At 37.9% G+C, this 25747-nt stretch overlaps 1 protein-coding gene across 7 annotated transcripts in view; it reads left to right on the top strand.

Annotated features, from left to right (window-relative positions):
* Vps8 (VPS8 subunit of CORVET complex) overlaps positions 1-25747 on the top strand; it is a 309569-nt gene that overhangs the window by 91377 nt on the left and 192445 nt on the right. For 5 of the 7 annotated variants that reach the window (XM_074073619.1, XM_074073618.1, XM_074073614.1 and 2 more), the window contains exons 1-5: positions 1496-1547; positions 12729-12967; positions 13735-13803; positions 20309-20439; positions 22266-22359. In XM_074073619.1, the coding sequence (XP_073929720.1) occupies positions 12815-12967; positions 13735-13803; positions 20309-20439; positions 22266-22359 (447 nt within the window). In that variant the 5' untranslated portion in view covers positions 1496-1547; positions 12729-12814. Of the gene's footprint in view, positions 1-1495; positions 1548-1651; positions 1862-12728; positions 12968-13734; positions 13804-20308; positions 20440-22265; positions 22360-25747 lie in introns of those variants that run through there. The other 2 variants (XM_074073615.1, XM_074073616.1) reach the window with 2 other exon arrangements.

The following is a 25747-nucleotide window of genomic DNA, read 5'->3' as shown; positions in this document are numbered from 1 at the left end:
TTTTTGTGTGTGGAACCAAAATAAATAAATAAATAAAAGGGTTTCATGCTTGCAAACTCTACTGCCTGAGTCACACCTCCAGTCCATTTTGCTTTGGAGAAGCAGTGTCAAGGGCTATTTGTCTGGACTTGCCTCAAATCTCAATCCTCCCAATTACAGCCTCCCAAGTAGCTAGGATTATAGGCATGAGCCACTGACATCCGGATAGCAATATTTCTATTTTTAAATTAATGTAAACCGCCCTGGAAAGGAGAACATGTGGCACTGTTTCCCACGTGAACAGGGGTGCATGTAAGAGCTGTTGTTTTGGGAGATTGCAGAGGCAGCTTGAACTGCTCTAAACACTCCTTGTTAAGAGTTGAAATCGTCTTTCCATCCACAAGTCTTAGGTTTGCTTTCTACAGCTATCTGGAATAAGTATGCCTGTCATGCTGACATTTTGAAAAGGTCAGTTAGCAAACTTCATGTTTCTTACCTTCATAACCCTGCTACCCACATTTCTGCCAATTTCCCTTCTGCCCTGCATTTTCAACAGTTTACTGTCACCAGTGTTTCTGGTGTCACCATTCTGTATGTCCTGCTCTAGACCGTATCCTGTCACTTGTATATACATATATGTGGTCATGGCTGAAACATACTTCTTACTGGGAATGATCAAAGAAGTGTGAAAAACATTGCCCGAAACCACGGCCACATCAGGCCAGCAACTAGTTCCCAAACTTGCTTTGGACTGCAGTTGATCCCATCATTCCCTCAACTAGGCATTCTCCCTGCTCTCTGCCCACTGAAGTCCTTGAAGGGCCACATAGAGTACCACCTCTGCCCAGAAGAGTGCCACAGTTTCCCTCATCTGTGACCCTAATTTGATGCTACTATACCTTTCTTTATATCACTCTAATCAGCCTGCCTTGTACTGTCATGATGTTGTACATTGAGTTCTTAGACCAAGAGAACCTAGAGAGCAAAGCTATGTTTTCCCAACTCTGGGTCCTCCGATGGCTCAGAAGTGTAGTGAGCCTGACTGATGCCCAAATAATGTCTGCCAAACTGAATATTTCAATGGTTATTTTGGAGATTGCAGTCTCGAACTGTTTGCCCAGACTGGCTTGGAACCTCCATCCTCCGTATTTCAACCTCCCAAATAGCTAGGATTACAAGCATGAGCCAGCAGTGCGGGGGTTAGGATCACTTTCTTGAAGGCCAGGTGAATTCACTGACTTAAGGCCCAAACAGCCTTTCTTCTCCCATCCCACGGACTGCTATTTATTAGTCTGTGCTCATCCTCTGATACCAGACACTCATTTTCCACTCTTCTGGTCCGCTAGATGTTATTCATCCGTGATGTCTACAGCTGAACGAGAGTATCTCTGGCCCTTTAAATAGGGGCGTGGTGTAGTAACAAGGACCGCCCAGCAGAGAGCAAGCTGAGAGAAAGCGGAAGCGCGGCCACTAGCGGCAGAGTACTGCGCATGCGTGAGGCTGAGCCGGGGGCGGGGTCACGTGGGCTGGGGGTGGGGGGTCCTGTGGCGGAATGGCTGCAAGCTCAGGTAATGAATCTCTCGAGAGCGGGCCAGCTGGGAGGGGACTAGCATGAGAGGTTGTACCACGGTGGGAGGAGAGCGCGCGCCGGGTGTCCGAGCCCCAGGCGCCCGCGCGAGAGTGACGCGGCCTCGGGAGTGGACCGAGCGCCCAGACGGGCTAACTGGACTGGGGGCCATCGGCCCGGCGGGGTTGGCTGGGGCATCCGAGCGTGTTCTGTGTTTGACCTGGAACTGGGTCAGGCAGTTTCCACTTGTTAGCTCCAGACCAAAGCGAGGCTGAGGGACGGGCGCGCCCACTCTGCCGATTGTGGCACTAAGGGGTAGGTAGGTGATCCTCCCATCTCCTCTCGGGAGGAACGCCTGTCGGGGTGGACGTGCCCACCTGTTAAGATTGATGCGTGCTGTGAGGCTGGCTCTGCTTGGTGTGTCCTCCTGCAAGGTGTGCCCCACAGTGAGGGCAGCAGAATAGAAGGTCTCTAAAGCTCGAGGCACCCCCGTGCCTTGGCTAGTTCTTTAGGTGTGGCCCTTGGGGAAGGAAGGAAACTGCTGTCCAAAGTGTTTGGGTGTACAGAATGGGTGTGCTGCAAAGGAAGGTAGGGTGGGATGAGGTAGGTATAGCATAGGGTTGTCAGGAACAGCTGGGGAGCCTTCTCTGGATAGGCAGGTCCGCTTTACCCCTTCGGGTCCCCACACTTAGTATTTAAATGCACAGGAAGACTTGTGTTTTCTGCACTGCCCAATGTACCACACTCTCCCCTCCCACCCCACCAAAACAGTCAAACAAGCAAAATAAGCATGGATGTTTGCTTGTGGTGCTAACTCTATTCCAGATATCTGTGTTTTGGAGGAAATCACATGTTAGTTGTGTGTCTGGTTGAAGTATATCTTAATATTAAGGAGGATGGAGGACCTACATATGTTTAAGACATGGGTTTGCTCATGTTTAAATTTAAGCAGAGAGTAGGTGTTGAATCCTCTGGCAATAGCTGGCCTATTCCACAGAATGCATTATAAAGATAAGTAAGGAGACCTGGCACTGGTGGCTCCTGCTAAGTTATCCTAGCTACTTGACAGGCTGAGATCAGGAAGATGGAGATTGCAGGCCAGGTGGGGCAAATAGTTAGCAAGACTTTATCTTTAAAATAACCAAAGCAAAATGGACTGAAGTTGTGACTCAAGTAGTAGAGCACCTGCTTTGCAAGCAGGAAACCTTGAGTTCAAACCCCAGTCCTCCCTCCCCACACACACACAAATAAATGGGGAAAATTTTGTTTGAACTTGGACTTCATATGGTCCAAGAGACATATGTGAGAGAATTCTTTACAGTCCTTTAACAGAGTAATATCTTGATTTTTTTCAGTAACAGGTGAATGCTTTCTGCCTTCCACAATATTGGAGGTATCTTGGTGATTCTTAGCTGTATCCCACTATTCCACATTTCAGCTATTCTGACACAAAATGTCAGTTATGTATGTAAGGCCTTATGTAAGTAAGGCCTTTTGAACTTAATTAAGCATGTTTAAATTTTGATCTGTTTATAGATTTCATAGAGTTTAGGTGACATGTTTTCTTGACCCACAGCTTCAGGGGTCATCAGTATATATTTATAAGAACAAACTGCTCTATTCTCAACTGAATCCTGAATTAATGTTTGAATTATCTTCACTCTGTATAACACTAAAGTGTATTCTGTGTTTTAATCAGGTATCATAGATTTGCCTTGGATTTCTCACTGTTGTGAACTTTAGATTTACTCTGACAATCACACTTTTTAAATAAAGGCTTTCTGTTATAAGTGATAGAAATCCAATTCAAATGAACTTAAACAAAAGGAGATTTATTGGCTCACACAGATCTTATAAGGGTTAGGGTGTCACTAATCACTAAATGCTGTTCCTTTGTATTGCTCCCGCTCACACAAAGGACCTCTAACTCTTAGTTCCAATCTCTGCTTCTGTAGTTGCAAGCCTCATTCTGTTCTAATACACAAGCGAATGAAAGATGAACTCCAGACAACTTCTGGGTTACATCATCCAAGCCTGTTGCACCCCTGGAGTAGAGGGAAAACTCCTGCCTTCAGATTTACAAATTGTAGGAAAGGACTCTGATTGGCCAGGTTGGACTTGAAAATGTCATGCGCTTACTCTTGCTGGGCTTAGACACTTGATTGGCAGCATCATCCAAATCACACAGCTGGAGCATCTTCCCAAAGGAAAGATGGGAAAGATTCTGGGATGTTTTAATCTTTGCTTCTTCCTCTGCAGTTCTGCAAGAAGCTTCCTCTTGCTCTTATCGGAAACCAGCCAACCAAACAGAAAGAATAAATCTCTTGTGATTATATCCTTCTTGACTTCTAACCAAGAATAAGATGATAATATAGTTAACTGAGAATTAATAAATAAGCCCACCATCATCTACTTATCTACAACTAAATGGAATCCTATCTTTTGTGCATTGAACTTAGAAGAATTCATCTACACCAGTTATGTGTAGAGGAGAAGGGGTATAACAGCTTCCACAGGACCCACACAAGACTCATGTGCTTCTTAGAGGAGATCTTTGGGATTAGGGTGGGTCTTTGAAGAGAATTCTTATAATAATAGGGACTTATCAGAAGCTGGAAAGAAGTTATTTTCTCATTCATTTTACCTATGACTTCATATACATTGACCTAAATTTGATAATGTTAGTACTTAGATGTAATATAGAGATTTATAGACTTAGTGCTTGTTATTGTTCTATGTATTGTATTGCAATAGAAGATTACAGCTTTCTTTTCTAGAATGTGTGCTCCTTGAGGATTGTTTGTTTCTGATGATTTGTGGTAGTAACTCAGCACTGTGTATACGAAGGTCTCAGGTACTGTTCCTTCCCTCCACTTTCCTTAGTAACATTTATTGTTGCATGTATATTCCCTAAGTTTTAAATGGTCACTCTTCTCATTGAGACATTACCAAAAGAGTAGGAAGAGAAACAGATTTGGGCTCTTTCATAGTGGCAGCTTTAATACTTTACCTAAATGTGCCCATAGTTGAGAATAAACTTGGGGATCAAGTAAGCAACACCCCAATATATGGTATAGTGCACTTAACAAAGAGTCTGTTTCTGATGTCCATGGGTAAGGTGAAAATTGGGTGCTGGGAAGGAGTCATATCAGAGACTGACATGTGATCTCTCAGGAAGCCCATCACAGCCAGTTTTTACTCCATGTTGGGACAGTACACTGTTTATAATCTTTAGCACAGATGAAGTAGGTTGCTTCTCTGTGAGGTATGCAAGGACTGAGACTGACCAAAAGGACATTAGATGTCTACCTCCTATTCTGTACTCACTGTGAAGCTTATAGTGATTGAGTGGAATACTCTGACACTAGATGGACATTTCTTTTTTTTTTCCTCTTTGTCTTTACTGAAAATAATAATTGAATTCTGTAAATGGAAAGGATGTATGACACATTTCCATTGCTTTCATGTATAGGCTGAGTTAATATGAGAGAACATGAAACAGCTGGGATTATGGAGTTTGTGTTATTAAAAAAAATCTTAGGGATAAAAAAAAATCTCTTTTAGATACAAAGAACAGGGAGCTTTGTGGAGTGTTGTGACTAATTGTATTTTATACTGAATAACCAGAATGCAGTTTGAGGTTCTGGAAGCCAGTGGTGCAATACTGCTTGACTGCTGACCTAGGGAGGGAGACAGATGGGTGGATATGGATGGATGGATTGATTAGCTGCTGTGTAATTAGGCACAAGACTACAGTGGTGAATAGGGCAAATGTGATCTTTGCTCTCATGGAACTGCATTCCATTTGTGGGGAAGGAATGAAAGGTCATACAGTGAAGAAATGATTGTACTGGGGCAAGTGTAATGAAAGACGAGAACAATGTTATGAGTGCATATTAATAGGGAGCCCAGTATAGTTGAGCTGGACAGAAAATACTTTTATTTATTTATTTATTTTGTGGGAACAGTTTTAGTTGGTGTCTGATAAATGTGATCTGCAGTGGTTGACAAGCTTGGTTACAGAAAAGTAGAACTCAATTTTAACTTGACTTACTATGGCATAGATTCCTGTATGCTGTGAGTCAAATAATAACCTGAAACTTACCAATTACAGGTAATAAAACAGATGTGTTTAATTTGCAAAACAAGTGTTATTCCTGTCTTCTGATTCTTGTGTTAATCAGCAAATATTAAGTCAGTGAGCCCAGTGATGTGGAAGCCTGACCCATTTTTATTGCATAGTTGGGGAGAAAAGACATAGTCATATGGTAAATTAAGTAATGAATCAAAATAAGGAAAGCACCAAGACAGCGTGAAGTAGACGCAGTGTTGCACACCTATAACACTAGCTCCTAGGGAGGCTGAGGCAGGAGGATCGTGCATTTGCACCCTACCCTGGTCTGTATAGTGAGACCCTGTCTGAGAGGTTAGGAGAGACATGCCTTTTAGATTTAGAGGATGGTTAGGGAAGGAAGAGGTCATAGCATGTCCAATTTAAACAATTTCCATAAGGAAGGACAGAAGGAACTTTGATGAATGTAGGGGAAAAAGAATGGGAGGGTAAACCAGCCTGTGCAGACATGGAAAGTGAAAGCTATTTTTGAAAGACTTCTGAGTGCAAATAATAAGTCTAGCTGTAGAGAAAGGAGGAAGTGGAGTGGGGGAGCTCATGTGTGTCTGGAATTGTAGCCTTAGAATCTGGAATTTTCATCCTGTAGCCAGTGGGGAGCTGTTAAAAATGAGTCAGGTCATTTACTAGAGAAAGATAATAGAAAACTAGTACGTTAATGCTCTTACATTCTTTTTCTTGCAAAACAAACCATAAGAAGACAAAACAAAACAAAGAAATAGTAGAGAAATACTTCAATTAAGAAGGCCAGAAACAAAGCTGACATGTAACATTGTTTCCATGTCAGAATTACATGATTTTTTTCTGTCACAATATAATACATTAAAAAATTTGATTTGACTTCACTATGATGTGAAAAGTATCTCATAACACTTTTTAAAAATTTTTTTATATATTTTTTTAATTCATATGTGCATACAAGGCTTGGGTCATTTCTCCCCTGTGCCCCCACCCCCTCCCTTACCACCCACTCCACCCCTCCCTCTCCCCCCCACCCCCTCAATACCCAGCAGAAACTATTTTGCCCTTATCTCTAATTTTGTTGAAGAGAGAGTATAAGCAATAATAGGAAGGACTAAGGGTTTTTGCTAGTTGAGATAAGTCATAACACTTTAAGAAAGAAAGAATATCAGAGAATTACAGGATCCTGGAACTTGAAGAACAGTTGGAAATGTTTGCTACAGTTTAAAAAAAAAAATTGGTGAAAGAGATTCACGTTAACCTAGTTCAACGTAGGCCACATTCTTCAGCTGTTACTCAGTTGGCCAGTGTAATAATGGGGTCATTGTTGTTTATATGGTGCATATCTTTTTTATTTTGAAAAATGATCCTCGACTCTATTATTAATTGGTTGGGAATAACCTTGAGAATTATCAAGCTGTCAGATAATCTTAAATCTGAACTCTTACTAGTTTAACAGCATCATTGGTAATCATGATTCTGTGACATATATTTTCTATCAGATTAATCTGATTTCATCTTAGGAGAGACAGAGAAATAGTTGATGTAATCTGTTGTGTTGTCTGCAAGTACTGTCTGATATGGCACCCCCTCCCTAAGAATTACAAAAATACTAGGTCATATGATAGTTGGGTGAAGAACTAGTTGTAGAATTCCATTTAAAAAGGAAGTGATGAATGGTTCATTGTCAAATGGAATAGTGCTTAAGTGATATCTGAGCAGTATCTGCATAAAGGATGTAATACTAAGCATGATATATTAAGCATTTCATCATCAGTCTGTATATTGGAATAAAGAGCTTGCTCAATAAATATGAGGGCAACACCAACTGACAAGGGAGGGGAATATTGGAGATGTGCCAGAAACAAATTAATTGAAGTTGGTATATTGAATGTTGCTGTATACATTTCCTGTTGCCATCAAGACAAATGATCCCAAATTTAGTGAGTTAAAACAACACATTTATTATTTTAGTTCTATAACTCATAAGTCTGACACCTGTCTCACTAAAACTCAAAGTGTGAGGACAGAGCTTTGGTCTTTCTGGAGGCTGTAAAACAGACTCCATTTTCTGTAGAAGAGGGTACCTGCCTTCTTTGGCTCCTGGCACCCTTCCCCCAGCTTCAAAGCCTACAAGAAACATCTTTCCAATCCTGCTTCTGTTGTCACATTGCTTTCTCTGACTTTCTGACTATTTTCCACCTCTGTCTTCTGCTTTTCAGGACCCATGTACTTACACTGGGCCCACCTAGATAATCCAGAATAATCTCTCCATCTTAAGGTCCTTACTTAATCACACTGCAATGTGAAGTAACAAATTCACAGGTTCCAGAAATTAGGACTGATGTCACTGGACATCATCATTCTTTCTACCACAGATAGTTTAGAGAACTTCTCCTGACTTTTGAAAAATTCTTGGGAGATGCTGTAGTAGTGATTTCTTCTTTAAAAAAACAAAACAAATGCCTGAACATGATAACTTTTGATCCAGTAGATCTATTTGAGTGAGAAAAACTTGCTGCTCAACGTGAAGAAGTAATTGCTAAGAGGCAAAAGAGGAACTAAGGATAGGGACATCGGCAACTTCATTGACGAAGTGTAGACTAATGTTGAGGTGAAAAGCTCAGACATGACTCTAGAATGAGTTGGAAGTATAAATTATCAAAGTGCCTTTGATAACTTTGCTGGAGGTTGTACTAGTCTCAGACAGTCCCTATGGTTCAGCTTATGAAGAAACTGCTGGACATATCAGAAGGTATCTGTCTTATACACCTAGTACTGGCTCGACCTTTGCAAAAATACTGGATATTGTTTTAGAGTCTTTAACTTCAGAAGAATTTGGAAATCTTGAGGAAATTGTGAATGATGATAGCTAATATTTCTTGAAAATTATTGTGTGTTTAGGAATTATTCTAAATGCTTTACTGTTACTATATCATTTGTTCCTCATGGTAGTTTTGTAAGAGAGGTAATTGCAGTCTTCAGAGTCCAGACTCAATTGTGATAAAAAAGAAAAATGAAAATGGTGAAGGGATAGTATGTTAGTCTAATATAGCCAAACTTCCAGAAGGGTATGGGTAGAGAGCTAACTTCTGGAAAGACTAGAGCCTTGAGTATTATCAGGGTTCTCTTTCCTCTTATCTGCTTTTTTTTAGATTGATTTCATTCTTGCTAGGGAATATGTACCTAGAATTTAAATTCTGTCAGTAAAGGTGGGTTGCCAGTGATAGATGCATAGTAGGTTTTCAGTTGACATGTGGTCAATGAATGACTTTTTTTTTTTTTTTTTTTTTTACACAGAAGAGAGTGGGGTGGGAAGTGTAGGGATTGCTCGGCCTTTTTATTCATTGTTTGGAAAACAGTGGAGGTGGTGCTTCCTCCTTAGGTCCAGTTTAATGAATCCTGATGAAGGACTCTGGTTATATCGCAAAATCCCAAACTCTTGCCCTACGGGATTTTTAATTGGCAGTCTTCTCAAAAAACACTTGGTTTGAAGGAGCCCTGGAGAACAACAGGTGCTTTGCTGAGCAAACAACACAAATGTCTACACTATCCCATTTTATAGACATAAAATAAAAGAGTTCAGAATGGGTAACCAACTACCCCCCCCCCGCCAAAAAAAAGATTGGTTTGATGTTTTTGTGCTGGCAGAATCGCCCAAGTTGGTAGAGTGCTTACCTAGCAAGTGTGAGAACCTGAGTTTAAACCCTAATACCACCAAAAAAACCCAACCAAATTGGCAAAGTCCAGATTTAAGCCTGATACTAATGGGCTCTTTTTCCACTTTACCATCACATCAATGAAAAGAGCTCAGTGACGTGAACTTTGAAAATGGAACAGGGCAACGGGCAGGGTGATGCTCTTTTCTTAGTCACATGACAGTTCTTGAGTGGGATATTGGTGTTCCTTGATGCCGAACTGTTACCTGGTCTTGGAGCCTCTTGACTCCAGAAAGGAGATAAAAGAAGGCAGAGGGAAAAATCATTTTCATTCTTGAGTTATTTTGGAAAGACAAATGTGAAGTATGAAGCATTTTAGATTATTATTTAGAGTTGTTTTCCTTTTTTTTTTTTCATCTTTCTATATGATCTTTTCCACTATTTAAAAAACTGCAGAAGAATAAAAGTTAATTAGTGTCCTGGGGGGGGTCTACTGAATGTGAATTAGATTATACATGTTTATGACTATTTCTTGAATAATTGTAGCCACTTTTGCTTAGTGGTCCAGATAATAGTGAGAGGCTATTAAACAGATATTTGTCATGAGTCAATTTAGTCTTCTTTGAAGAAAGGTATACAAGCAGTACTATTACTACTGCATTTGGCTCATTAGTAGGGAGCAATACATTTAGTACCTAATGTGGAAAGATACTTTCAAATGTTGCCAGACAGAGGCTTTCAGTTATACCCGCTAGTAATGTTTTGATGCATGTGTTTTGCAGGACAGAGCATTAGAGTTTATTTCCTGATGTGAAATGTACTAAAAACGGTGGTTTCAGTTCTTGAAAAATCAGTTTTCTTGAGTGCATGTCTTCCACATATTAGATATTCATTTCACTTAATACCATAAAAAAGAAACATTGAAGGATGTGAGATTAATTATAGGTACTAAGAATAATCCTCATTAGATAAAATTGTCAGTAAGTTTTGGGCATGCTACTTCAAAACAGCTAATCTCAGCTTTATTTTATTTTATTCCTGTTTCTATTGTATCCCATCCCATTCTATCTTGTGGTGCTTGGGATTGAAGCAAAGGCCTTGCAAATGCTAGGGCTTTACTACTGAGTGAACTGTATTCCCAACCCTCCTCAGTTCACTTTAAAAAATTAAGTTTTCTCTGTGTTTCAGTGGTTGTTAGTCGCACCTTTTTTTGTTTTTTTTCTTCTTTTACTTCACTAAGGAATAATATGAACAAAATTTTCTGTGGGGCCAAGGACTACTGGTAGAAGTGTGTTGGTCAGTGTGTAGTTTGTAAGAGCATCACACTGGTTGTTTGGTACAGTAGTCCTCCCCAGCTGATACCTGAAACTGTGGATGGTACCAAACCCTGTCCAATTGTCCCTCAGTATCAGTGGAGCATTGGTTCCTGTATTCTGCTGATGACACCAAAATCTGTGGATGCTCAAGTCCTTTATATAAAATAATATTTACAGATAACCTACAGACATCCTCCTGAATACTTCAAACCATATCTAGATTACTTATGCTGCCTGACACAGTGTAAAAGCTATGTAAATACTTGTTATAGTGTATTGTTAGGAAAATAATGACAAAACTAAAAAAAACTATACATGTTTAGTACAAAAGCATTTTAGTTTTTGTTTGTTTTTTAAATATTTTAATGTGTGGTTAGTTGAATCCATGTGTGCAGAACCCATGGATATGGAGAGCCAACTGTATATATAATATTTTTCCTATATACATACCTATGATAAAATTTAATTTATAAATTAAGCCAGTTAGAGATTAATAAAATAGAACAGTTATAGTACACTGAAATGCAAGTTATATGAACGTGGTTGCTCTCTCAAAATATCTTATTGTACTATACTCATCCTTCTTATAATACAGTACCTATGAGATAAAAAGAGGTGAATGACTAAACACTTTACAGATGTAACTTTTGTCATTTAAGACATGAAAACAAAACTAGCACAAATTTCTTTTTTCTCTTTCTTTGTAGTTTTACAGATAGAAGATTTGTCTATAGAATTTATGAAGAGTTATCTATAGAATTTATGAATTTAGCAACTCTTTCCTTATATAGTTGAGAACTTTCACCTTTCTACTTAAATGAGCACTTCGTGACTTCTCTTTAGTATATCCTTGAATTGGCAGCTATTTTTGTGCTTTGGGGCTCTCGTTAAGTAAAATAAGAGTTACTTTGACAGAAGCATTGCAATACCATGATAGCCAATCTGATAACAAAAATGGGAACTAAGCGACCAATTGGTGAGTAGCATATACAGTGTGGATGTGCTGGACAAAGGGATGACTCATGTCTCCAGGGGGATGGAGCCCAATAGTTCAAGATTTCATTCCACTACTGAGAATAACACACAACTTAAACTTAGGAACTCATTATTTATAGAATTTTCCATTTAATATCTTCAGATTGTGGTTGACTGTGGATAACTGAAACTATAGAAAGTGAAATGTAGATAAGGGGAAGAAACTGAATTGTGGAGAACACCTAGTTTAAGAAACAAAATGACTTATTTTTATAGTCATTGTTACTATGGCTTTGTTTCTGTTTTCATGTTTTTACTTTATTCTAAACAGGCAAAGCTAAGTGAATTTTAAGCTTCTTGAAACAACCTAAACATTTAAATGAAAATTTAATTATTAAACTTACAAGAATTAAAAAACATTTTTAGCTTTCTAGAAATGACACTTTTGCAAGTATACCAAATTACCTGTTTTTGATATAATAAACTTCTGTTTAGAACTGTGAAATATATAAAAAATGTATACATTTCTATTTTCCTTTGGTACTTAATTTGCCTTGAAAATGTCCATGTTTCTCTGACTGGCTTTCTTTCTAGAGATCTCTGGTAGGGTGTGTATTTTATCCTGCAGTTACTGCTCTCTCCCCTAACAGAGCTGAACCTTCAAATGTGCCAATGTTGTGTTAAATAACTAAGTTTCTATTCTTGTTGTCTATGTATCTCTGAAACATCTGTGGCCCCATGTGGATGACAACAACAAAGCTATATATATGAGATTATCTCTAGGGTATCTGGAAAGCCATCTGGGAGCTTTGGGAACATAAGGAAGGGATTAATTGCGGCTATTGGCATCAATTTGCCCTCATGCTGTTAGGTACTTAAATCTTCTTGGCACCAGGTCTAGCACCTACCAAGTTTCATGACTGATTATCAGTTTCATGACTTGGGTAGTGGGTCACTTTCTAGGATCCTTGAATTGGAGTTAAGTGTTCCCATAGAAACCTTTGCCCCATATAATACCCTGTACCCCAGTATCTATTTCTGTTTGCCTCTAACCACATGACTGAGTGAAGTCTGACCAAGTAAGTCTTTAGAATATCCAGTTGACAAGAGGAAATCTAAATGGTTCTTTTTTCCCCCCAAAGAGATCGTCATTCAGGTTGTTGTAATCTGAAATCAAAACAAAACAAACACTTGCTTGGATTGACTGAATACAGTTATTAAAATAAATATGGAAGGTGAACCAGACCATGAGATTGTGGACCAGAACCTCTGTGTCAAGACTACTGAAGAAGAACCAAACAAGTCTTTCAGTCTAGAAGCTTCACTTTCAAAATTCTCTTACATAGATCTGGACAAGGAACTGGAGTTCAAAAATGATCTGGTAAAATTTCAACTTTTGTCAAGTGATGATTTTAACCACAGTGTTGGTTACCATGTGCTTTATGACCCAAACATTCTAAACCTATCGTTTTTTGTATGGGTTAGTAGGAGTCTATGTACAGTTTTATGCGATATTACTACTGTTCATTTATGTAGTCCATTACAGTTTATGGAACAGTTTGGCTCATGATGTCATTTGAGCTCCACAGCTCTCACAACACTGTGATAATCCATTTTATAGATGAAGACACTGTCATGCAGCTATGTTAAATGACTTCTCAAGTGGTGGAACTGATGGTAGGTTTAGAATTCTTCTGTTGCATAGCAACTATTTCCCTCATTGACAGAATAGTATGTTAATGGGTTTCTGTGGCTATGAGAATATTTAATGACAAGTTGCTTGACATAATCATCTCTTACATAATTTATGAAATAACTAAGAAAAACCATGTCAGACTTTGGCATATCATTTATGAATTATGTCTAAACTTAAGGAAGTATGGATTGTCATGAAACATGATGTTTTGCTGTGTTGAAGAAAGCAGGTGCAAAAGCTCTTCAGCTTTCTGAAAAGGGCTGTGAGGTGGTACAGTCAGTGCGCACATGTCCTTGAGAGTCTTTTGATCTGACCCTTATTACCATGGATTACTAAGTTGACTATATGATCCATTTGGTGGTAAATTTGTCTTTTAATTGACAATAGTTATGAGGAGGCGTTATAAGAGGGAAGGCATCTTTATGTTAGCATAATTTCTTTTCTTTATTTAGATTGATGACAAGGAGTTTGATATTCCTCAAGTTGATACTCCTCCAACACTGGAAAGCATACTAAATGAGGTAAGTAAATATTGAGAATCGTTATCGCTTCATGGTATTGATTTGAATACCTTCTGAGTTAACTTACAGTGAATGTATCTAGGTACAGACATCCAATATAGAAGCCTCTAGTCACATGTCAATTTGATATTTAAGTTAATTACAATTAAATAATAATTCAGTTTCTCAGCTGCACAAGGCACACTTCAGGTGCTCACAAGCATGTGTGGCTAGTGTTTACTATAGTGAACAGCATAGACAGAATATTGCCATCATTGCAGAAAGCCTGTTGGACAGCACTGGTCAAGAGTATGAGTTTCTCAAAAGCAGAAACCATGTCTTGTTCCTCTTCAGAGTCTTTTGCCCAGCACAATGCCTAATACTAGGTAGATTTTTAAAAATCTATTTCATTAGGGCTGGGAGTGTGGCTCAGTGGTAGAGCACATGCGAGGCCCTTGGTTCAAGCCCCAGCACTGAAATTGTGTGTGTCTGTGTTTTATTAAGTGAATTGAAATACTAAATTCATGTCACTTTTGAGATTTGTACTATGTGTTGAAAATGTTCAGTTATCTCTACCAATGATAATTCAAATAACTCATCTTGTGACACTAAAGAGGATCTTGCAACCTTACAATGAGCTTCATCACTCTTCTACACGAAGGAAACAAAACCTACGTTATTTATCTCATGACTGCTAACTCTATTAAAAAGTTTTCCCACTTTGAAATGGTGTCATTCTTCCCTGAATTGGCATATTAAAAGGCATTATGAGGAAGTTGGGGCAGTACATGTGTGTGTAAATTGTGTGCCAGTTTCTATGTACTGATGACAAACCTTCAGCTCAGTCTTTTTGAACTTTTAAAACCTTACTTCAGACTTTTCTAATTTGTGAAAGACTTTTTTAGCTCCTTTAAAGATAAAGGAGCGAAGGTAACTCAACGGACATGCCCATTGATACCTTTGCTCTGAGTATATGGGCCTGTGTTTATGCCACTTCATTACCTGTACTTTTAGGGTTGTAGGCAGTATTTCATAAGATGCAAACAGCTTTCTCTGTGAACTGTATCTTTTTCTTGTATGACTTTGGTTTCTGTTTTTATATTATCAGTTTGATATTGCCATTATTTAGAATGTATTTTAACTTAAAAATATTTTGTATAATCTGTTTGAAGACTTAAGCATTTTTAGTTTTGACAAAGGCAGCATTGGGCCCTGAGAGAATATCTTGATACAGTGAAATGTCTTTTACTTATTGTTTTCTAATATAGAGAAGATGTTCTACTTAAAGATGAGAAAGTGAATCTTAGTTTTGTTAACATGGTCTTAATTGCATCTTCATTTCAATTTTCTTACTACATGTGAAATAAAAGTTTGAGGCCTATGTATGAAGCCCTATTTGTACATTTTATACAACATTGGTAAAGAAAATAATGCCCTATATGAATGAGAGTATGGCTTATAATGAAGGCAAACTGAAGTCCTTGCACATCTTTCTTATCTCTGAGTAACAGTAAATACTGTCATTAGTGGCTCTCAGAGAAGATAATACTGTTATCCCTCTCAGTATAATTTGTGCTTATTGTGTTTGGGTTGTGCTGTTAGATGCTGGGGTTAATGTAAAGTGTTATATGACTGTCTTTGTCCTTGAGAGAGAAATGGGAGTGGAAATAGGCCAACCTTTACACCTCCAGCAAGGTACACTGGTAGATAAAGAAAGAATAATTTCAGTTGTAGACCATTATGAAGACTATAGAGGAGGAGTATTAAAAATGATTTAAAAAATCAAAAAGGACAGAAGTGTAAAGAAGCCCTTGCTCTAGGATATATGGATGCATACATTGTATAACATTCACTAATGCCAGTCTTAAGGGAGACTGGGAAGAAATGGATGTCTAAGACATTTAAAAAAAAAAAAAGGTTAGTGATTACTGACACCGCCTAGATCTGATAACTTAGGACATGAAATATTACTAAGCCTTATTATTCTTTGAAGGTGTGTTCCCTCTGAGATTTTTAAGTTTGAAATTCCATTATCTAACCATAACTTTCCCCATTCCCTTACTTCCATTACACTTGTTCTTTGACCTTTATTAAGACAAGTTTCTCTTTTTATTGTATAGCCAAAAATGTCTTTTGAACTTTTTTTTTTTTTTGCATTATTAGGGTTTGACTCGGAGCCTTGTGCTTGCTAGGCAGATGCTCTACCATTTGAGCCACACCCCCTAGACTTTTTGTTTCAGTTATTTTCAGGTAGGGTCTTTTGCTTTTTGTCCCAGCCAGCCTCACCCAGCAACCCCTTTATCTCTACCTCTTGTGTAGCTGGGACCACAGATATGCACCATCATGCTTTTTTTTTGAGATAGGGTCTTGCTAACTTTTGCCTGGGCTGGCCTCAAACTGTGATCTTTCCATCTCTGCCTCCCACATAGCTGGGATTAGAGGTGTGTACTGTCACACCTAGCCTGTCTTTGAACTACTTATTGAAGTATAACATATACACAGAAGGGTTCACAAACTAAATGTATAGCATGGTGAATTTTCACAAACTAAGCAGCCCGTGTAATCAGAATCCAGAGAAAGAAGTGAAACGTTACTAGCACGTGAGAAGGTCCCCTTGTGTCCCTTTGGTACTCAACCCCAGAGTAATTACAGTCCTAACTTCTACAAGCATTGATTGATTTGTCTGCTTTGAATTTTATTCCTGTGCTCTTATACAGACACAATAGTACATACATGGAGTGTGTGCTGTGTGTGTGTGGTTTATTTTCCTCAATACTGCGTTTTTTTTCTAATTTTTAAATTACTGTATTATTGTTGTACTGGGGGTACACTGTGACCTCTACAAAAGTGCTTATAATATATCTTAGTTAAATTCACCCCTGTCGTTCTCCTTTAATACTATGTTTTTAGGTTCAGTCATATTTTTGTGAATAATAGTTTATTCCCATTATTTTTTGTGTGTAATAGTTTATTCCTGTTACTGTATAAAATTCTTTGTGTATATACCATTATTTATTCATTGTACTATTGATAAGCATTTATATAGTTTCCAGTTTCTGGCTACTGTGAAGAGTACTGATGAGAATATTCTTATTTATATCTTTTAGTTCATACTAAAAGATGCCACACACACGGACACATATTTCTCTTGGGCATATGCTTAAGAGTAGAATTGATGAGTGTTAGGTGTGGTTATATTTACCTTTCAAGAATACTGCCATATTTTTCAAAGTGGTTGTATTGATCTTTACTTCCAGGAGCAATATATGAGCATTCTGGTTACTTATGTACTTGTCAATTTTTGAATGTTTCTTTTCACTTTAGCCTTTCATGCTTTTAGAAAGGAATACAGTGGTGTCACATCATGCTTTTAATTTGAATTTCTCTGAGGACTGATGAAATTGGAAGCCTTGACATACATTTTGGTGATTTGGATTTTTGTGTGTGTGTGTGAAAAGCCTTTTTGTGTCTTTAGTCCACTTAATTCTGTTGAGTTGGGTTTGTTTTTTTTTTTTAGTTAATATTTTTTGGATAAGGTCTTGTGTTTTTATCTGGAGCTGGTCTTGGACTTTGATTCTCCTACCTCTAGCCTCCCACGTAGCTGGGATGATCTGCATTTACCACCACAACTCAGATTATTTTGTTGAGATGGGGTCTTGCTAACTTTTGCCTGGGATAGCCTTGAACCACAGTCCTCCCAATCTCTATCTTGAGTTCCTCCTGCCCATGGTTTCTTTTGATGAGCAGAAGTTCTTAATATAGTTCAGCCTATTAATCATTTCCATTATGGTTAATTTTTTTGTGTGTCTTATTTAAGAAAATTTTGCCAGTTCCAAGGTCATAATGATGTTATCCTATTTTGTTCTAAATCTTTATTATTCCTCCCAGCTATTCAGGAGGTAGAGATCAGGAGCATCACAGTTTGAGGCCAGCCAAAAAGTTAGCAAGAATTTACCTCAGCCAATAAGCTAGGCATGGTGGTATACATCTGTAATTCCAGCTATGTAGGAGGGAAAAGTAGGATCATTGTCTGAAGCCAGCCCCAGGCAAAAATGTGAGACCCTATCTCAAAAATAAAGATAAAAGGCTAAAATAAAGGGATAAAAATAAAGCAAAAAAGGACTGGGGGGTGGGGTGTGTGTGGCTCAAGTGGTAGAGCATCTATCTAGTAAGTGCAAGGCCTTGGGTTCAAACCTCAGTATCTTAAAAAAAAAATTATTCTGCCTTTCACATTTAGAGCTATAATTCATCTGGAATTTTTATATGTACTAATGTATAATGTATTGGTTGTGCTGTCACCTTTATTGTAGATCAAGTGATCATGTGTGGATCTGATTCCACTGGTCTGTCTATACTTGCCCCAGTATCATTTTAATGATAAAACCTTTATAATAGGGCTTGATATCTGGTAGTTTTAAATCTTGCGACTTTGTTGTCCTTTGTCACCTTGCTTATTCTTGGTCTTTTGTACTTCCATATAAATTTTAGAAAATTACACACACACAAAAACTGAAATTTGGTAAGACTGTGTAGATTTTACATATCAGTTTGGGGAAATTTGATATCGCTATACTGTGGCAGTTGTTTTAAATTCAGTCTTACCATACTCTATTCTTATATTTTCTCCACTTTTTCTTTCACTTAAGTTTGGCTTCATTCAGCTGATGTATTTTCCTTAATTATATCCCCAGGCTGCTTAAGAAAACCAAATAAAGTTTCGATTGGCTCTCTTACTTAAAACCTTGGTGCTGCATTTCTTATTTCTGAATTATTTCCTTTTCCTATAGCAATTGTTCCAATCTTTTATAGCTCTAAAGTAATATAATGTCTCCTTGCCAATTGTTAACAGTTTTCTTAGTAGACATATATGTGGAGATATCTGGAAAACAGTTGTAAATACAGACCTAAACCTCAAGAAAAATGTTGATGCTGAAAACATGTATTTCACAGTCATTAGCACATGGTACTTAAAGCCATAGTTGTGGATGGATTTGCTCAAATAGGAAGTATGTGAATATAATTCTTGGGACCAACATTTAATGCATGGCTGAGGAGAAGCTAAGGAACAGGACTGGTCAGGGGTTATGTAAGTTGCAGGAGAACCAGGACAGATAGGTTTCCTGAAAACCAAGGAGAGAGAAAATTTCAAGAAGTAGAGAGTGGTCCACAGGGTTTAATGATGCATGGAGGACAAAAACAGGCCAGTGGCTACTAACTCAGCAAAGTTAGTAGTCAGTAGTTTGGAATGAGTGGAGAAAGGGGAGATAATGAGCATAAATTTTACTTTCTCAAGAACACTGGAAATGCAGCTGTAAGAGAAGGTAGGAACAGAGCATTGCTCTTAATGTCTGTTAAATCAACTTACACAAAGCCAGTTCCTCATCCTGCTTTATTTATGTGCATTTTTTTTTTAGCAGTACTGGGAGTTGAATTCAGGGCCTTTCACTTGCTAGGCGGGCACTTTACCACTTGAGCCACACTGCCAGCCCTATTTATGTGCTTTCTAATTTCAGTGATATCACCTTTTCCTCATTACTTAACTGGAAATCATGGAATCTTCGACTTCTCCCTTTCCTGTCTCTTTCCCCCATTTAAATTATGACCAGGGACTTTCAATTTTGTCACATTAATGTCTCTTTCATCATTCCCTCTCAGCTTCTGCTGCATTCCTCTGCTGGTATCTCCTCTCTTTTCTTGACATTGCAATAGCCCTCTTCCTGGTTCTTAGTAATCTCCCTGCCTCAGTCTCTCTCTCTCTCTCCTCATCCATTCTTCATATGGCCCCATTTTTCTTTCTAAAACATGGTTCTCATCATGTCTCTCCACTTCTTCAAAATTTCATTTGTCTTCCCACTGTCTAATATGTATAGTATACTAATTCATTAAATAAATGAGTTCTGATTGTCAATCATTATATTCGGCATTGTGGGTACCGTGGCAGACATGATAGACATGGGTTCTGCTGCCACCCACCTTAATGGACTGTGACTTTTTTACGATTTGGATTCCGGCTTATCTGTCTTGATCATCTCCAGCTTCCACTCATGTACTCTAGCCGTGTTTGGCTACTTTGTTTTCCAAGATCCACATTATGAAATCAGTGTGTCTGTAAATGCTATGTCCTACCAAAATGCATATTTCTCATGGTAAACTATAGTCTAAAGGTATTTATTTTCTTTCAATTAACCACTGACTGTTAATTAACTAGTAAATCATCTGTACAGGCTTAAATTTTAAGAACTATTCAGCAGCTAACAATAATCTGTACAACTGGTCCTGCTTCTTCCTGCTGTAAGAGAAAAGGTTTTGGTAGAACTCTTTGTAAAGAATGATGTCTGTGTAGAGTTGAAATTTAATTTTGGTAATTCTGTATCATGCCTCTCTGGTGAATAAGAATGTATGAATAGAAGTAAGAAGCAGAAATAAGCACTTGAGTGTTTTTGGAGAAACTTATTAATGCCTGTCTGAGTTGTCTCGTAGAAGACTTGGAATTTTGAATTTATTGTTCTGTTTTCTTTTGATTTAGACAGATGATGAAGATGAGTCCTTTGTTCTTGAGGATCCTACATTGTTAAACATTGATACTATCGATTCTCACTCCTATGATACGTCATCTGTGGCAAGCTCAGACAGTGGTGACAGGACCAACTTAAAAAGGTAAATATTCATGTAAATTATACTTGCATATGGTTGAAATATTTGATCATTTAAAATATCAGTAACTCTTTATAGTACAGTATGGTCTGTTGACACCCTTCACGGGGAGTAGAAGGTCTACTTGTATGGAAATAATACACTTATTAGATCCTAAATATTTGGTACTCACTGTTGGGGGAGAAGATAAAAAGGTGGGCTCTATGACCACTGTCTTTTGAACCCCCAGTAAGAAGCCACAAAAATAGCTAGAAAGTGGGGTGAAGAGCGGGTTGAGGAGGAGAGATGTTGGGGGCAATGTAAATAAAGTACAACATAAGTCTAATCGGAATTGTCACTGTGAATCCCCCCCATGTATAATGAATATATCCTAATAAAAATTTATTTTAAAAAACCCATATGGACCAACTCCAAAAACTAAAAAAAATTGCTAGAGATTCCCAGCAACAGAAGAGGCCTTGGAGGGAGTAAAAATCAAACATGGCACATTGTTTGTGGTAGAAACATGGAGCTTCGTCAACCTGTTTCCTGTACTTCCCCCTTCATCCCCACTCTCTAAGGTCATCTCCAGCATTTCTTCATCCCTTGAAGTAGCTTCAGAGGAGAATCACAAAGATGATTAATGTTTTGGGAAAAAAACCTTCTAACCCTAAATAACTTCAGTTTTGGCTGCTTTATACCTTCCAAATTCTTGGAGAGAACATGAAAAGAAAGAGAAGTGAAGGAAGCATAATATAAATACTTTATTGAATTCATGTGCAACTTTAATGTTGAATGTTATCCGTGTATTTTTTCTCCTCTTAAATTTTGTCTGTATCTTTAGGTCATCTCTCTTGTGAGGTAGGGACCATTGCTGGATATGTTCACCTGTTCATCTCTGTATCCTACAAACAGAGAACTTAAATGTTTTTGATGATCTGGTCACCATCTGCTTAAAAGGTGTGGTGTCATTTGGGTCCTGCTTACTGCTTTGAGCTTGTCTCTGAGCACTCCCACTCCAGCCCAGTCCATGCCTATTTGTCCCCAAATACACAGTGCACCTTAATGTCTTCATGTTTCTGCTTATGTGTTTGCCTGACAGACTCTCAGTTATTCATCAAGGCCAAATCAGATGTTTCCTCTTTTCTGATAGCCATGCCTGGTATCCCCCAAATAAATAAAAGTAAACTGTTCTTCATTTGCATTTCTATACTAATATTTCTGGTGTAACATTTATCCTTTAAGAGTTATTTATCAGTCCCTTTAACTAAGCTATGAGGTCCTTGAAAGTAGGAACTATGACTTCCTTATTTTTTGTATCTCTAGAGTTGTACTGTTAGCCATATAGAGTAGGCACTCAACAATGTTTGGTAAGAGTTTAAAAATTACTTTTTGAATGATGATGAGTAGTATAAGTGCAAGGAGCTTTTAGTAGGAGCAGCAGAGTGAGTAATGAGTAGGGCATTGAGAAGGTGGTTGGTTGAAGAATAGGAGGGGTGATCATAGACAGAAGGAGGGCAAGAAAGGAAGGGAGGGAGAAGAAGGCAAGTGGAGGTAATACAGACACATAGGTCAGGAGAAACAGTCCTTGGCAGCCCTCTAGAGAACAGCAGAGCCTGTTGCTATGTGATTTATGCATAGGAATGGTGATTTTATTCATTTTCCTATTTGTGCTTCTTTGAGGTTCAGGGTGGGTTTGGAACACATCTTAATGTGGGACTGTTAGAGTCCTTATATGTGTTTTTAAAACAGAGCTAACAAATTATAAACATTGTTATTTTCTGCTTTTCTTCTTTCAATGCCTTTTCAATGTTTTCGTCTGTTCTTAAACGTTTTCATTTTTTTTTTAGGAAGAAGAAATTACCAGATTCTTTTTCACTCCATGGATCAGTTATGCGACATTCACTTCTGAAGGGAATTTCTGCCCAGATAGTGTCTGCAGCTGTAAGTGTTTTGTTCTTTTCCCCAGCTTTATAACCTGCAATGGCATAATGAAGTAGGAATGAGCATAAAACAGAGCACAGCTCTTCTCTTGGCCTAAGGCTTAAGAAAAATAAAATCTGGCTTTCATGGTTTTTATGTGATTATTTTTGACTCATAAGACATGGCTACACATCTTGACATAGAAATTAGTGCAGCCATGAAAATAAAGGTCGACTCAGAGTTTCGGGTGTGCCTAAATGAAATATGGCAGCAAGCCTAGAAGAAACACTATCTGCCTTTTCTTTGCATTCCTTTTTAGGTTAGTTGCCTGCCATCTTGGGTGTTTGGCTGAGGTAAAGTGCTTGTTTTTTCAGTCTTTGAATATGGAGAAATGATTGTAAGACTCTTTTATAACCAAATGATTTTTTAAAAAAGGAATTCATAAGTTTTTTCATGTACCCTATTTCATTTACTCTTACAACTTTCAAAGTAGATAAAGCTATATCCTATTTTGCAAATGTGAAGATAGGCTGAGAGAGATGAGTAACATGTCTTACATCATTCCATTAGGAGGTAGCAGAGCAATTAGTCAAAACTGAGGTTTCTGGCTCCAAGTCTAGGGCCTCTGTTGTGAATAGGAGATGGTATTGGTATATGTGGCCAAAGTGTAATGGCTGGAACAGAACATCTGCAGCCTTTTTTTGAAAGTGATTTAGAGTATTGGGTTAATGTGAAAAATATTTAATAGTTTATTATGGCAATAGACACTGACCACACTTTTCCTTTGACCTCAAAGCCCATATTTATATTTAGTCTTTCAGTTCTAGTTTTCTGAATTCAGTGTATAGATACTGCATATAATAATAGTGTTGGATCCATTAGGAACTTTGATGTGGTTGTATGCTCTTTTCAGAGTTTTTAATTAGTATTTTGCATATTGAATTTGGACAAGAAGTAAAGGTTTTGATTTTTCATGAGACTAAGAGGTTGATATAGGAGTGGCATCATGACACGTAATTACACAATTGTGTTGCAGTTTTCGGGTTTATCAGAGAAAGCTTTTATTATATGTACCTCCCTCCCCCCCCCAACAAAAAAGAAAAGGTTCACTTTGGGCAGCCAGTATATCTGACCCAGCTTGTATATATAATGTCTGTTTAAATAAAGAGATGGTCAAGCGAGGGAAGAAAGCTGGGCAATTGTTTTTCCCCCTTTAGGTAGAGAGTAACTCATATTTGCCAGAATGGGAACCACCTGTTGAGGATTACATTTCCATGACGTTTTCTGAATTTAATCCTTATGTAGGTGATGAAATTCATTCCTTTCAAAATCAAGATGAACCAGAACAGTCATTTGACCCACCTGTGCAGTTTTAAAAATATTTTGAATAATGGAGACTGAACTAAAACTCAGACACTGAGCAATGATTAGATAAATCTGTTTTTTAAAAGGGTTTCTCCTCCCTCTTGAAGAGGAAGGGAAAATTCTAATAAATCCCAGAGTGTTTGCATTCTGTTCTTATTTCATTGCTATGGCTGAGCTCCTTTGGTATGTTCAAATGAAAACTGCTTTTGCTGTGACAGTCATCATGTGGTGCCGTCCTAATTTTGGATTACCAGCTCAATTTAAGTTGCATGCTTTTTTGTGATGGTTGGTTTATTAACATGTAAAGCTAGTTAGATTTTTGGATATTTTTCTTGCATAGTTATTCAATTGTGCCTTCAGCCTCATGGACAGTGATGTTATCAGGGCTGCTTAGGACCTTGATCATCACGGCTTTGGAGTCCATGCATGTAAAACACTTCGAAGACATGAAATTTTTGGAATTGTGAATCTCATTGTTTAATTTTGGGACTCTTCTCAAAGTAACATATCATGTGACTATACTTAAAATGAACTCAAATGACCATTTTAAGGGTCAACCTTAAGATACTACAGATGCAAACCCATCAAAAACTGTTAAGAGGGGTGATTAAGAAAGAGTAATATAGGTGGGGTGAATTTGATCAAAGTACATTACGTATGTTGTAAATATCGCTATGAAATCCCTTTGTACAGTTAATTTATGCTAATGAAAAATTAAATTAAAAAAATATACTACAGATGCCTTAGTGTATGGGTATTTTTTTGAATGTGTCCAATGCATAAGAATCTCTTGGTGGTGCTTATTAAAATGTAGATTTCTGAGGATAACCCCAGACACACCAAATTGGCCTCTTTAGCAGTATGTTAGTGTAGGGATCTGCACTTTAATAGGCATCCCAGGTAATGCAACATAGTCTGGCTTTTGAGAACTGCCACCATAAGATGTTGCAGCACCAGTACTAAATTTTGTAATACCTATAATGCTTCCCACATACATGTGTTTTTAGCTTTTGAAGTTAGGTGGCTTCTGATTTCATTATTAAGGCTCCATTTTGAATATGGTTTATGTTTTATGTCTGCTGTCTTATTCCCTTTTTTCCCTATCTGGAGCACAAATCATTTTTCAAATACTTATTGCATGCTTCTTCACTGGCAGGCGTTGCCTTAGGCATGTGTTGCCTAAACATGCATGTATGCACATGAAGCTAGCTATGTGCTGCTCCCTACAACACTGTATACAGCAGCCCTGGTGATTTTTTCTTCCTCATGTTTCCATTCACTGGAATAGTTTTTAAGTTAGATTCCAGGAAGCTCTATAAAGTTGGGTAAATAGATCCTCTCTTCTGAGAGATAACTAATTAACCATGTTGACAGGGACAGACAGAGCAGATATAAAGTATATAAACAGCCTGACCTGGAAGCCCTGAGCTTGAAACAGTTCTATCACTACTGAGTAGCCTTGAAGAGCAAGTCTGTGAAGCTCTTTGAAACTTTTTTAAAAAAAATCCGGAAAATCAGAATAATACTGCTTGTTCTGTCTGTCTCTCCAAATGTAAAATACATTTGTGACAGCCCTTTGCTTTCTGCAACACTGCAAGCCATTACTATTTAAAGCTATGTAAGCATCAAATAGATACTTTTACATTTATTTCATTCTTTATACTTAATTTGATCCTCAGGACAATTTATTGAAATAAATAGGGTATTTGGCATTTCTGTGAACACATGAAGAGATTAATACCAGAAAAGTTAGGAAACTTTCAGGTCATACAGTTATTGGTAAGTAGCTGAATTAGTACTTAACGTTTTACTTTCTTAGGCTTGAGAATGACTCAGTATCCCCTGCTAGGGTTTTATTTAGCAATCTGCTGGATATGAAGCTCCCACTTAGAGGTAGCTGTCTTCAGCACATGTTTCCCTTTTCTTTTCATTTTGGCCCCTTGGTACTTCAGTTTATTTACATTATGGAGAGCAGACCTCTTTCCTGTCTTTTTTCTTTAGATTTCCGTTTATAATCAGTACCCTTCCTGTAGTATCTATTACA

This window comes from Castor canadensis, chromosome 5, assembly GCF_047511655.1.
Source record: "Castor canadensis chromosome 5, mCasCan1.hap1v2, whole genome shotgun sequence".
NCBI lineage: Eukaryota > Metazoa > Chordata > Mammalia > Rodentia > Castoridae > Castor > Castor canadensis.
The sequence above is the reverse complement of the archived record's forward strand: the minus strand, read 5'-3'. Positions and strand labels throughout refer to the sequence as shown.